Source organism: Rhinopithecus roxellana, chromosome 7 (assembly GCF_007565055.1).
Source record: "Rhinopithecus roxellana isolate Shanxi Qingling chromosome 7, ASM756505v1, whole genome shotgun sequence".
NCBI lineage: Eukaryota > Metazoa > Chordata > Mammalia > Primates > Cercopithecidae > Rhinopithecus > Rhinopithecus roxellana.
In genome coordinates, this window is record NC_044555.1 from 125,034,191 (window position 1) to 125,049,811 (window position 15,621).

At 40.9% G+C, this 15,621-nt stretch overlaps 1 protein-coding gene across 1 annotated transcript in view; it reads right to left on the reverse strand.

Annotated features, from left to right (window-relative positions):
• The window catches only part of ZNF280C (zinc finger protein 280C), a 67,015-nt gene that overhangs the window by 36,759 nt on the left and 14,635 nt on the right, over positions 1 to 15,621 (reverse strand). The window contains exons 3-6 of the mRNA XM_010354802.1: positions 8,539 to 8,685; positions 5,425 to 5,490; positions 5,188 to 5,324; positions 911 to 1,022 (exon numbers count right to left, since the gene is read on the reverse strand). Of these exons, the coding sequence (XP_010353104.1) occupies positions 911 to 1,022; positions 5,188 to 5,324; positions 5,425 to 5,490; positions 8,539 to 8,685 (462 nt within the window). The remainder of the gene's footprint in view (positions 1 to 910; positions 1,023 to 5,187; positions 5,325 to 5,424; positions 5,491 to 8,538; positions 8,686 to 15,621) is intronic.

Sequence of the window (15,621 nt, forward strand, 5' to 3'; positions counted from 1 at the left end):
ATCTCCCTGTTTATTTTGGTTCTTGGTTATTTTACTAACAAGTGACACCTAGATAGGTGCATATCAAACCAAGTAATATCAAAATGGGAAAATATTTTTGGCATTCATATGACTATAATTTTTTTGTTTTGGTTTGGTAAAGGTTATATACTAATTTATGAGTAAATACTTACATATTCAAAAAAATTGTGTTCCTCTTTCCATTTAGTGAAACATATTAAACTAGCTAATATAGAGAACAATAATTGCTTTAATTATAGAGAGCTTTTGAGTGAGACAAAATTCCTTTATTGGGATACTAATTTATTTTAGGTTAATGAAGAACTTTGTTATGGTGGACATCAAAGAACTCTAACACTTCAACTGAAAAATTTCCATTATTACTTCAAAGTATATTTACTGAGTACTTACCATGTGGAAATCACTGTTTCTTTAGTTCTTTCATTTTACAATACTACTCTATAATCATGTTTATCACATCTACATCATTTATTTGAATAGAAAAACATTAGCATATTGAGAAATCAATTATAACCATGCACCTTTTCTCATACTAAGTGTTTTCCAAATAATTACTACTTGTTTTCACAGAGTATTTAAGGCATCAGGGGACTTCCTTGACTCACAGAAATTATATTAAGATTGTTCAGTCCATGGCTGGTTCCAAGTGAAAAAGAGTTCAAAGAATATGTGCTAGCTAACTTAATAGAAATAAATAAAATATTCTATTACTAAACACACTTTTATATATCACCCGAGAAAGGCATTCAGGAATGATTAGCTCTATTCTATGTTATAATATATGAAAATCTTAACAGGAAGGTATGGGCTTCAAAACAGAAATTCAATTCCATATGTATATTCAACAAGTCTCTATTTATAATTTTTATGAAAGAGTGGTAAACCAAACCTTCTCTAAAAATTGCTGGTATGTCTTGGGATGGTGGTAGTGATTCCTGGGTCGAGTCAAACAGTAAAACTGAAGAATTATCTGATCCAACTTGTGAATTCTTTGTAAAATCCTGTAAAAAGTTATGATTATTTTGTTTCATGAACTTTTATATAGAGGTAAATTTAGTTGTACGTCAATACTATAAAGAATCTTAATAACCCAATTACTAATACGGTATAAAACACAAAGGTAATTATTAGTCTTTGCAAAATTAGCATCTACTAGGTGAGAGGTATATGGAAACTCTGCATTATTTTTGCAATTTTTCTGTAAATCTAAAATCAGTTTGAAATAAAACGTTAAAATGTAAAAATAATATTACTGGCAAAGTAGAGGTTATATTTTGGAACAACTTTTCTGCGGGGAAATTTAGGCAGTGTCTATAACAAGGTCTTTAAAAAAAGTTCATATTCTCTGGTCCAATTATTCCAACTACTCCATTTCTAAGAATCTATGCTAAAGAAATGAAAATGTTTAATGAAGAATGATTTGTAATAGCAAAAATTGAAAACCTATATGTCTAACAATAAAGAAATGACTAAATAAATTAAATGATACTATCACATACATCATATTTTTTGGAAATATCCAATGACAAAGAACAATGTTCCCAGTACAATGTTCAGAGAACAATGAGGGATATCAAATATATATTAATATGGTCCCCTGACTGATATACTCTGATGTCACCCTAACCATCTACAGAAAACAAAAATCAAAATACAGTATGTACTCTTCCCTGTCTCTTTTCTAACCTACCCCTCCTTACACATTACTTTTATAATGAGGATATAAAGATTTTGCTTGCTTATTTTGTGCTTACCATTTGAGAGATGATTAGGTTTTAGACTATGACTTAATTGTGACTAAGTGTAATCTTACCACAAAATAAATATTTTCTCTAAATATTTTTTATTTAAAAGTTTAAAAGTGGAAAATATCCACTTGCAATTTCCAAAAATGGTTAACAGAAGTTACTCTGAATAAAGGTAGCACTTTCAACCTTTTCTGAGGTGATATCTCTGATAAATTAAGTACCACAATTTCAGAAAGCAGACACGTTATTCAACAAATAACCTGTTAAATAATTCTCCAACTGGGAATTTCTTATGTCTCATAAAATATTTCAGAAAGGTAACAAATATAACTGTAAGGCAGACTAGGCAATAGGCTGAGATTCAGAAGACCTGTCCATTTATTTAACTATGTTACCTTGGGCAAGCCACTTCTGAGCTGCAAGTTATTTACCTTTCCAACTGAAATAAGAGCCACTAAAAATTATGTATTTAAAATGTACTTGCCTCTTTCACAGTACATGTATTATATTAATAGCTATCATAACAGTACTAATAAAGACCTAATATTATCTCACATTTTATAAACAGGTAAACTAAAATATCTTGTAGTTAAGGTTCCCAGTACAACCCAGTCTGTTACAGATGAAGGAGCTGGAATCAGAACTAAGGTCTGCCTGATTACAAAGTCTGTGTCCTTAAGCTGTATCACACTCGCTTTAAGAGAGATAATACTCTCCTTCCCTGCCTGAAAGAGTTGAGACACAGATAATGAAACAGATTTAAAATTTTTAAACAAAATTTCCTTATGTAGGATTCTCAATTCATTCGAGAATATTTGTCTGTCATTCTCAATTCTGGCTGCACATTACAATCACTTGAAGAGTTTTACAATGTCAACACAGTGAAGAGCACAAATGTCTGTGACAGTAGTTTTAACCTCACAGACCCCTGAAAGAGACTTACGGAACTGTAAGGGTATACCAATGCTCTAAGGCAGTGCTTCTGTTTAAAAAGTACATACTTAATAGGGCTGAGCAGTGGCTCACGCCTGTAATCCTAACACTTTGGGAGGCTGAGGCGGAGGATTGCTTGAGGTCAGGAGTTCAAGACCAGCCTGGGCAACATAGTGAGACCACCCCCCACCCCGCCATCTCTAAAAAACAATTACAAGCCAAATTAGCTGGGCATCGTGGTACATGCCTGTAGTCCCAGCTACTTAGGAGGCTGAAGTGGAAGGATCGCTTGAGCCCAGGAGTTGGAGGCTGCAGTGAGCTATGATCATGCTACTGCATTTCAGACTGGGTGACAGAGCAAGACCCTGTCCCTAAATAAATAAAGTATATGCTTAAATGTATAAATGGATGTGTGTATACGCATGTTTTAAAAATTCTGGGTTATCCTGGATTGAAATACCAGATCCATCACTTACCAGCTGTGTGTCCTTGAGTGAATCATTTATTCTCTCTGAGCCTGAGTTTCCTCAACTATAAAATGGGAATAATAACAGTGCCTACCTCAGCTTGGCGCGGTGGCTCACGCCTGTAACTCCACACTTTGGGAGGCCAAGTGGGGGCAGATCACTTGAGGTCAGGAGTTCGAGACTAGCCTGGCCACCATGGTGAAACCTTGTCTCTACTAAAAATACAAAAATTAACTGGGTGTGGTGGTGCATGCCTATAATCCCAGCAACTCAGGAGGCTAAGGTAGGAGAATCTCTTGAGCCTGGGAGGCAGAGGTTGCAGAGAGCTGAGATCGTGCGACTGCACTCCCACCTGGGAGACAGCAAGACACTGTCTCAAAAAAAATTAAATAAAAAAATAAAAATTGTGCCTACCTCATAAAGATGCCATAAGAATTAAGTAAGATTAGCACAAAGACTTGTACATATTAACAGGCCAGTAAATGTTAAGTATTATTATCTATTACTTTTACTAAAAGTTTTTAAAGCTAAACTATGAAAGTACCTTTTCAGAATAAGCAGCAATAATGACTTCAGAACACTTTTTCCAATTTAAGACCACCTGTTTCAGTTTATTAACTTAAAAATGTTGCCATTATGCATTATTCATGTTGCAAATATGCCAACATTTCATTACTGATTAAACTTTTTAATTTTTAATTTTGTTGTTTTTTGTTTTCATGAGATGGAGTCTGTTGCCTTGGCTGGAGTGCAGTGGCGTGATCTCAGCTCATTGCAACCTCCGCCTCCCAGGTTTAAGCGGTTCTCCTGCCTCAGACTCCCAAATAGCTGGGACTACAGGCATGCGACAACACGCCTAATTTTTTTGTATTTTTAATAGAGACGGGGTTTCACCATGTTTGCCAGACTGATCTCAAACTGATCTCAGGTGATCCACCCACCTCGGCCTCCCAAAGTGCTGGGATTACAGGCATGAGCCATTGTGTCCGGCTTTTGTTTTTTATTAAAGAGAGACAGGGTTTCACCATGCTACTCAGGCTGGTCTCAAACTACTGAGCTCAAGCAATCCACCTCTCTCAGCCTCCCGAAGTGTTAGGATTACAGGCGTAAGCCACTATGCCGAACCTGATCATACTTTTTCACTCATGTTTAGATAGTATAGTTTTCAATACTCTATTTATTAGCTGATTTATTAACATGTTGGATAATTCCTGCAGTTATTATTTTGGGTTTTGGTTGAGTTATATCATAAAGATGGGGATAATTTTTCTACTGAAAAGGTAACTAGCTATGATAGTTCACAATTTTGGGGGTTTGTGTTGGCTTTTGTTTTTTTCTTGAATCAGGATCTCACCCTGTCACCCAGGCTGGAATGCAGTGGTATGATCTTGGCTCACTGCAGCCTTGACCTCCAGGGCTCAAGCAATCCTCCCATCTCAGCCTCCTGAGTAGCTGGGACTACAAGTGGGGCACCACTATGCCCAGCTAATTTTTTGTATTTTTGTAGAGATGTGGTCTTGCCATGTTGGCCAGGCTGGTCTCGAACTCCTGGGCTCAAGCGATCTGCCTGCCTTGGCCTCCCAAAGTGTCAAAGATTACAGGTATGAGCCACTGTGCCCGCCTGATAGATCACATTTTTAACACAGTATTGTAACAGCCAATGTGTCCCTGAATTAATTGTGTAATTTTTTTTTTTTTTTTTGAGATGGAGTCTCACTCTGTTGCCCAGGCTGGAGTGCTGGAGTGTAATGGCGTGATCTCGGCTCACTGCAAGCTCCGCCTCCCAGGTTCACGCCATTCTCCTGCCTCAGCCTCCCAAGCAGCTGGGACTACAGGTGCCCACTATCACGCCCAGCTAATTTTTTGTATTTTTTAATAGAGACGGGGTTTCACTGTGTTAGCCAGGATGGTGTTGATCTCCTGACCTCGTGATCCTCCCACCTTGGCCTCCCAGAGTGCTGGCATTACAGGCGTGAGCCACCGCGCCCAGCCAATTGTGTAATTTTATAAACACTTACAGGTTTAGACACATTCTCAACAGTAACAGAGCTTTGTGAAGGTTTAGATACAGGATGAAATCTAGGCAAGTCAGCCACTGGATTTGATGGTGGGTCTCTGTAGCGTTGACTTGCAGTCCTGAATATTTCAGGAATACCTGTATTTTAAAATTACACAACATATTAAATATATTTCTACACAACCAATTATATCAAAATATTTCACTTTAAAATGGAAATACTACAGTAATACTGTACCTGGACTGTGTGGCTCACTCTTTATTCCTTTTGAAGATGAGCTGGAGTGGCCTCTGTTCAAAATATCTATAAAATTATATTTATTTTAAAATTTGTTATGTGAAAGAAATTTATACTAATAGAAAAATTCCTCCAAAAATATATCTTTACATAACCAATAATTGAAGTATATTTCTTTCCTTTAATGGTGACAGGATTGTGTACAGATTCAGATTCCCGTGACTTGAAATCAAACCCTTCCCCAACATCTGGAAGTTTCATGATGGGAGGGCTGACTGGATTAACTTTCTGTACCATTCCTCTTGAGTTCTGAATAGGAAATTATCAGAGACTACAGACTAAATTAAACCTGTAGTTCCAGAGTGTCTGATTAGTGTAAGGGGTTTCAAATCTATTACCACACTAGAAATCAGTTTGAGCCTCACAAAACCCTCTGGATCAGTTTAAGATTGCACACCCTTGTACCCATAATGAACTCCATAACTTCTAGGTTACTGAGGGGTCAAACTGAAATTTGGAAGAATAGTGATTTGATTAAAATTGCTTATCAGGAAAAGGTACAAAGCATTAACAAATCCCATAAAACCTCAACAATTTTCCTTTTTTCTCTCCTAGTAGAAAAGAACCAGATCCCGCTGGGTGCAGTGGCTCACATCTGCAATCCCAGTACTTTGGGAGGCCGAGACAGGCGGATCACGAGGTCAGGAGATTGAGACCATCCTGGCTAACACGGTGAAACCCTGTCTCTACTAAAAATACAAAAAATTTAGCCAGGCGTGGTGGCGGGCACCTGTAGTCCCAGCTACTCGGGAGGTTGAGGCAGGAGAATGGCGTGAACCTGGGAGGCGGAGCTTGCAATGAGCTGAGATAGCGCACTGCACTCCAGCCTGGGCGACAGAGCGAGACTCCGTCTCCAAAAAAAAAGAGAAAAGAACCAGATCCCATGAAACAATTCTATCAATGTCCAGTACCTTTGTGGATTGTTAGATTTCTGTTAGAGTAATTAGACTTGGCATTATTATAATGTTAAAGTGAAGATATTGGTGATGCTTGTTAGAGTATCTTCTCCCTGTAATCCTAGCAGTTCGGGAGGCCGAAGTGGGTGCATCACTTGAGGTCAGGATAAAAGTGAAGGGTCACACAAAAGTAGGGTTGCTTTCTGATCACAGAAATTTAGTATTCTATGAGTAAACATTACAGAAGTCTTCTAGAAGAAAAATCTCCTCAAACAACTTGATAATGTTTTCATTCAGAAATTCAGGGTAAGTATTAATCCACTAAGAGCTATTTTTACTTTTTGGTGGTTATAGTCTACCAATCACAAGTTTTTTCCTCTCCTTCCCCTGCCTTCATTGCAGTTCCATAGAAACATTTAGATGATATTCCATATGCTAAAATATTTTATAGCTCACAAATAAAACATCAATAAAATCACTTAAATTCTGAGTTATCAATATTGGGTCCAATACCCTTTTTGGTAGAATCTCTTAAAACTAATACACATTGTTTTGGTTGAGTACTGCTAAGTCATCTACAATCAATATAAATCCAACTTGAATCTTAATTGTCATGCTTCAATAAGATGATTTGAGTGATAATTTTGAAATATGGTAATATTTCAGCATAAACATTAAAACAGTGACTTGAAGTAAGAGAATATTCTATTCTACTATCAACAATAAATATGCCAAATATGTCTAGCTCATTTAATAATTTAAGTGGCTCTCCACTTAGAACCTCCCAATTTGCCACAGGAAATGACATTGAGAATTCAATAGCTAAATTATTCTGCCTCTGATAAAACTGAGTAGAAATGCTATCACAAGTTTAGAGCCAAGAGAAGAAAGAACTAGGCTTTCAGAAAATTTAAAACTCATCTCTTAACCACACTATTACTCATTGCCATGGTAAGTAAGAAGACTGGTATGCTGGCTACATTCCTTGACTTCTCCAGGCCTAAAAAAAGTAAATAAAATGAAAAAGGATCTGTTTCCTTTTTCTCTCCTGAAATTCAGTTATGTTGTCCCTTGCACTTTACACACTTTTGAGGACTTTTTTTTTTTTGAGACATAGTCTTGCTCTCTTGCCTAGGCTGGAGTGCAGTGACATGATCTTGGCTCACTGCAACCTCTGCCTCCAGGTTCAGGAGACTCTCATGCCTCAGCCTACTGCATAGCTGGGAATATAGGCACGTGCCACCATGTCTGGCTAATTTTTGTATCTTTATATACAGAGGCGGTTTCACCATGTTGGCCAGGCTGGTCTCAAACTCCTGGCTTCAAGTGATGCATCCACTTCGGCCTCCCGAACTGCTAGGATTACAGGGAGAAGATACTCTAACAAGCATCACCAATATCTTCACTTTAACATTATAATAATGCCAAGTCTAATTACTCTAACAGAAATCTAACAATCCACAAAGGTACTGGACATGTTTTGCTAGAAAGCCATGAAGATTTACGTATGCTGACTGCCTGCACTGTCCAAGCATAGTGCTGGAAAACCAGGCCCTCCCTCCTTCATGAATATAAACAGTAGTTGCAGAAGATGGGTATAGCCAGAGGCTACAGCACATGCTGGTAGACAGACCAGAGATTCTATAATGATGCAGCACCTATGCATTTTATAGTCATATATCAAGATGATACTTTGATGAGGCAGTTGCTTAGACATTAGAACCCCCATGAGACACTAACACAAACTTATTTAGCATATTATGATATTTTAAGAAAAGTATTCCAAATACTTCATTTTCTGTACATATGAGTTTAAGGGAGAAAAAAAAATTAACAAACAGGCTACTTGGCTCCATTAGAAATTATGATTTTCAATCTCAGAAGGCTTACAATGTTGTTCAGGTCATCTTAACCCTCAATTAACTTAGTTATTTCCTTTTGCTCACATCTGATATTTTAACCTCTCACCTCCTTACTCCAGTCCTCAACTACATTCTCGCTTTGATTCTCACAAGTTCTTACAGACCTTTACTCTCCCTGTTACCTCTAACTCCTTACAGAAGAACAACAGTATCAAGGACAGATAAGATATTCCATATATTTTCCATTAGAAACAACCATCTTATGAAACGTTACTTCACTGAAAGTAAATGCTTACTTGAAATGGCTGGTTTTGAACTTGATATCTCTCCAACAAAGATCAGTTCATCGTCATCCTCGTCCTGAGTTTCTTCTACTTTCTTCTGCCATGGCTCTAGCTCTTCTTCTTCACATTCCATAAAGAGTTCTGCCATTTTTGAAATGTCTAATTTTGAAAAGGAGAGAAGCAAACTTTGTTTTCAAAGAGAAAAATATTTTTTGTGCAATACACAGTATGATATTTAAGATGCACTTTAATAATCCTAATAGCAATTACTGACTCGATATTTGTTTTTGAGACGGAGTTTTGCTCTTATTGCCCAGGCATGATCTCAGCTCACTGCAACCTCTGCCTCCTGGGTTCAAACGATTCTCCTGCCTCAGCCTTCCAAGTAGCTGGGATTACACGTGCCCACTGCTATGCCCAGTTAAGTTTTATATTTTTAGTAGGGATGGGGTTTCACCATGTTGACCAGGCTGGTCTCGAACTCCTGACCTCAAGTGATCTGCCTGCTTCAGACTCCCAAAGTGCTAGGATTACAGGCATGAGCCACCACGCCCAGCCTACTGACTTGATTCTCGTGCCTCAGCCTCCTGAGTAGCTGGGACTACAGGCATGGTCTACAGTGGACCCTTCCCAACCCTGAGTGGCCATCTCTGCCTTGTAATCAGTACATGGTAGCAAAAGAAATAAACTCAGAACTAAATCTCTAAGATCTAAACTAGTTAAACTTGGCTAGACAGATAGATAATGAAGGATAGTAGTCATTTACAGTGGCCAATACATTTTAGGATCAAATCCAAAGTGAGTTTTAGTTATATGACTAGAATGATTATATCTACAACAAAGATTGTAGCTATTATCTGAAAAAAAACCTTGTATAAACAAGGGAGATAAACTAACAGAAAATAGGTAGGAGATATACTAGAAAAACGGAACCAGATTCAGGTATATCAGGCACAGAGCAAAGCAGGGATAAGGCAGGATGGCAGACTAGATACAGCTAGGTGGAATAGCTGCCACCAAGAAACTGGGACGACTGGTGCACTCCTAACAGATCTTCAAAGGGGAGGCACTGAGTAGGCTGAGGGAAGACACAGAAGCTGGAATGAAGCGGGAGAAAACTGGGAAGCCCACATGGGGCTACTGTGCACAGGGACTGGTTCCTGGCCCCTAATGACTCCAGGGGAATGGGTGAGTTGAACTGGCAAGGAGCAACTCACTCTTGCCACGGACCTCTTGGGATCCCGGCAGCAGAAAATCCCTCGATCATCACGGACACTTTGGTTGGCAGGGAGAGCTGCTTAGAGAAGCGATAGAGGCAGCACGTGAGACAGTGTGAAGCCCAGAGGGTTTGCTGCAGGAGCATCTGTATTGGAGCACAGCCTGGGATGTTCATCCCCCTAGGCTCTGCTTGTCTCTATAAGATACTGTAGCACTAGAGGAACTGTCAGACCTGAACTCTGCAGGGTGGCCTTGCCCATCAGACAGGACCGGTCTGACCTGAGCACTCTTTGGTCTGCTGTCCTCTCATGGGGCCCCAGCCTGCCCATTCCCTTTTGCAGTACAGCCTAGGGTGCCCTGATGGCCCACATCATAGCTCCTGAGCTGGCCATCCAGGTTTGACCAGCAGAGAGCTCCAGCTGGTCTGACCTCAAGTGATCCGCCTGCTTCGGACTCCCAAAGTGCTGGGATTACAGGCACGAGCCACCACGCCCAGCCTACTGACTTGATTCTCGTGCCTCAGCCTCCTGAGTAGCTGGGACTACAGGCATGGTCTACAGTGGACCCTTCCCAACCCTGAGTGGCCATCTCTGCCTTGTAATCAGTACATGGTAGCAAAAGAAATAAACTCAGAGCTCCAGCTGATCTCCAACAAAGATCAGTTCATCGTGTGGCCATGCTCCGGCCCACCTGCTCATTCTCCCCACTCCTGCTTACCTGGGGTCCACGGCCTCCCTCCACATCACTTTGCCAGTCAGTGCGTATGTGCGCAGGTGGATCATGCCTTCCCTGCCCTGTAAGCACACATGTATATGTGTGCCTTGCCCTGCCTGCTGCCAGTGGGAGTGCACTCCGCCTACCCTCCTCTGCCATAATGCCATTGTAGTCGGAGCCTTGGTGAGCACAGAGCCCGCAAGCCCTGTACCCACCAGCACCCTGACCCTGAGCCATCACTGCCACTAGAATGTAACTAGGCACAGAGAACAGTGGACCCTTCCTGACCCTGAGCAGCCATCTCTGCTTGTATCAACATGTACAAAGAGTGCATACAGTCCTGCATTGGCCAGTGACCCATCCCCACGCTAATGTCACCACCAGCATGACCATACGCACAGTTGCCGGCTGGGGCCCCTGCACCCCTGAGCCATGCTGCCTCTGCCGCTTCTGCGGAAGTCCACGCAGAAGCCGCTAGCATCCTGCAGCAGCTGATGAATGTGCACTCTGCTGTGCTGCTGCTGCCACTGGCATATGTGAACAGGAACGGACCCTGCTGTCACTGCCCTACAAAATAGTTTGGCTGGCACCACCCATTGGCGTGCTGGGACAAGAGGTACATGAGCACCTCAGTCCCCCTAGCACAGTGGGTTCCTAAACTTGAGAAGCCAGAGAAAAAAGCGGAGGCCCAATATCAGTCCTGCAAAATTAGAGCATGCACTCCAGGAGTTGTAAGCTGAGCCCTGGCCCCCTAAAATCTAGAAATGAAGCCAGCTGACTGATTCTACCTTATACCACAATCAAACTCCTAAGGTCATAAGATAGAAGAAAAAAAAAAATCCAAAGGACAGCGACTTCAAAGACTGAAGGAACATAAGCCCACAAGAGAAAGAACCAGCAAAAGAGCTCTGACAACTCAAAAAGCCAGAGTGCCTTCTTTCCTCCAAATAACCACACTAGCTCTCCACCAAGGGTTCTGAAGGGGGCTGAGATGGCTGAAAGGACAGAAAAAAGAATTCAGAATATGAACAGGTATAAAGGTCATTGAGATGCAGGAGTACACTGAAACCTAATCCAAGAAAGCTAAGAATCATAATAAAACAATACAGGAGCTGACAGACAAAATAGCCAGTATAGAAAAGAACACAACTGACCTGATAGAGCTGAAAAACACAAGAATTTCAAAATGCAATCACAAGTATTAATAGCAGAATAGAACAAGCAGAGGAAAGAATCTCAGAGCTTGAAGACTGGCTTTCTAAGATAGCCAAAAAAATATAGGGGAAAAAAGAATGAAAAGGAACAAACAAGACTTCTGAGAAGTACGGGATTATGTAAAGAGACCACTAAACACCCACATCAAAAAGACATCTCAATTTAACATCCTACCATGACAACAAAAAGAACTAGAGAACCAAGAAGAGCAAACCAATCCCAAAGCTGACAGAGAAGACAAGAAATGCCCAAAATCAGAGCTGAACTGAAGGAGACTGAGAAAAGAAAAACCATTCAAAAGATCAATAAATCCGGTAGCTGTTTTTTTGAAAAAATTAATAAAACAGGCCACTAGCTAGACTAATACAGAAGAGAGAAGACCCAAATAAACACAATAAGAAACAACAAAGGAGATGTTACAACTGAACCCAGAAAAATACAAATAAACATCAGACAATATTATGAACACCTCTATGGACACCAACTACAAAATCCAGAAAAAATGAATAAATTTCTGGACACATTCACTCTCCACAGACTGAACCAGAAATAAACTGAATCCCTGAACAGAGTAATAACGAGCTCTGAAATTGAACCAGTAAAAAAGGTCTACCAATAAAAAAAAAGGTGAGGACCAGATGAATTCACACTTGAATTCTACAAGATGTACAAAGAAGAGCTGGTACTATTTCTACTGAAAGTCCTTCCTAACTCATTCTATGAGGCCAGCATTGTCCTGATAACAAAACCTGGAAGAGAAACAACAACAACAAAAAAACTTGGCTGCACGCGGTGGCTCACACCTGTAATCCCAACACTCTGGAAAGTCGAGGTGGGCGGTTAACTTGAGGTCAAGAGTTCGAGACCAGCCTGGGTAACATGGTGAAACCCCATCTCTACTAAAATACAAAATTAGCCAGGGTGATGGTGAACGCCTGTAATCCCAGCTACTTGGGAGTCAGAGGCAGAAGAATCACTTGAACCCAAGAGGCAGAGGTTGCAGTGAGATGAAATCACACCACTGTACTCTAGCCTGTGCAACAGAGTAAGACTGAGTCTCAAAAAGAAAAAAAAAACAAAAAACAAAACAAAAAAAAACCCAACAGCTTAGTCAGGCATGATGGCAAGTACTTCTGTCCCAGCTACTCAGAATGCTGAGGTGGGAGAATCACCTGAGCCCCAGGAGGTTGGGGATGCAGTGAGCCATGACGGCACCACTGCACTCCAGTCTAGGCAAGATAAAGGACCTGTCAGAAAACAATAAAAGGAAGAATAAAGACCAGCAATATTATACAACATTTCCCTCTCATTCACCCTTTCTTTCTCAGGAAGAATCCACCAAAACAAGACTTAAGGAGGAGGACAATGCAGGATGCAGAAAATCTGACATTCAGCACAATACAAAAACAAAAGAAAGTCCCAGGACAACAGCTGTGCAGTAGGCCTACAGCGCAAACAGCCAGAGCAGTGCAGGAGAATATCACTTCCAGGAGACTTGACAAACTTCCAAAATATTAAGCATTAAATTGTTAGATAACCTGACAAGTTTCACAGTGTAGGATAAGTGAATTAAGAGGCCATGGGGCCGGGCATGGTAGTGGTGCATGTCTCTAGTCCCAGCTGCCCAGGAGGCTAAGGAATGAGAATCTCTGGAACCCAGGAAGAGTATGAGAATCTCTGGAACCCAGGAAGGGGAGGTGCAAACACTGCACTCCAGCCTGGGAGGCAGCGCTAGACTTCGTCTGAAACACACACACACACACACACACACGTGACAGAAGGAGCCAGGCGCAGGGGCTCACAACCTTAATCTCGGCACTCTGGGAGGCCGGGGTGGGCGGATCACTTGATGCCAGGAGTTCAAGACCAGCCTGGCCAACATGGCGAAACCCTGTCTCTACTAAAAATACAAAACTAGCCAGGTATGATGGTGCACAGCTGTAAGCCCAACTATTTGGGAGGCTGGGGCAGGGGAATTGCTTGAACCCAGGAGGCGGAGGTTGCAGTGAGATGAGATCGTGCCATTGCACTACAGCCTGGGCAGCAGAGTGAGACACTGTCTCAGAAAAAAATGAAAAACGAAAAACGAAAAAACCAATAATCAAAAAACCAAAAAGCTTTCATGCCAACATCTTTGATGAATATGAATGCAAAAATCCTCAACAAAATACTGGCAAACCGAATATAGCAGCGCATCAAAAAGCTTATCTACTACTATCCCGTAGGCTTTACCCCTGGGATGCAGGGTTCGTTCAACACATGCAAATCAATAAATGTGATTCATCACATAAACAGAACTAAGAACAAAAACTATCTGATTATCTCAATAGACACAGTAAAGGCTATCAATAAAATTCAACACCTCTTCGTGTTAAAAATTCTCAATAAACGGCCAGGTGTGGTGGCTCAGGCCTGTAATCCCGCAATTTGGGAGGCCGAGGCGGGTGGATCACAAGGTCAAAAGATCGAGACCATCCTGGCCAATATGGTGAAACCCCGTCTCTACTAAAAATACAAAAATTAACTGGGCGTGGTGGCGCATGCCTGCAGTCCCAGCTACTTGGGAGGCTGAGGCAGGAGAATGGCTTGAACCCGGGAGGCGGAGGTTGCAGTGAGCCAAGTTTGTGCCACTGCACTCCAGCCTGGCGACAGAGTGAGACTCTGCCTCAAAAAACAAAAAAAACAAAAAACAAAAAACAAAAAACAAAAACAAACAAACAAAAAAATCTCAATAAACTAGGTATTGAAGGAACATCTCAAAATAATAACGGCCATCTATGACAACCCCACAGGCAACATCATATGGAATGGGCACAAGCTGGAAGCATTCCCCTGGAAAACCAGCACAAGACAAGGATGCTCTCTCTCTCACCGTTCCTATTCAACACAGTATTGGAAGTCCCACAATCAGGCAAGAGAAAGAAATAGATGGCATCCAAATAGGAAGACAAGAAGTCAAACTACCCCTGTTTGCGGATAGCATGAGCCACTATCTAGAAAACCCCCCGTAGTCTCAGCCCAAAAGTGCCTTAAACTGATAAACACCTTCAGCAAAGTCTCAGGATACAAAATCAATGTACAAAAATCACCGGCATTCCTATACACCAACAACAGTCAAGCCAAGTGCCAAATCAGGAACACAATCCCATTCACAATAGCCACAAAAAGAATAAAATACCTAGGAATAGAGCCAACCAGGGAGGTTAAAGAATCTCTTCAATGAGAATTACAAAACGCTGCCGAAAGAAATCAGAGATGACACAAACACATGGAAAAACATTCTATGCTCATTAATAGGGAGAATCAATATTGATAAAATGGCATACTGCCCAAAGCAATTTATAGATTCAATGGTATGCCTATCAAACTACCGATGACATTCTTCACAGAACAAGAACAAGTTATTTTAAAATTCAAAAGGAACCAAAAAAAGGCCTGGACAGCCAAGGCAAACCTAAGCACAAAGAACAAAGATGAAGGCATCATGCTACCTGCCTTCAAACGGTACAGGGCTACAATAACCAAAACAGCATGGTCCTGGTACAGAAACACATATATAAACCAATGGAACAGAATAGAGAGCCCAGAAATAAGGCCACACACCTACAACCATCTGACGTTCGACAAAACTGACAAAAACACACAATGGGGGAAAGGACTCCCTATTCAATAAATGGTGCCAGGATAACTGGCTAGCCATATGCAAGAGACTGAAACTGGACCCCTTCTTTACACCATAAACAAAAATCAACTCAAGATGGATCAAAGACTTCAATGTAAAACCCAAAACTATAAAAACCCTGGAAGACAACCCAGGCAATACCGTTCTGGACGTAGGAATGGGCAGACTTCATGACAAAGACATCAAAGGTAATTATGACAAAAGCCAAAATTGACAAATGGGCTCTAATTAAACGAAAGAGCTTCTGCACAGCAAAAGAAACTATA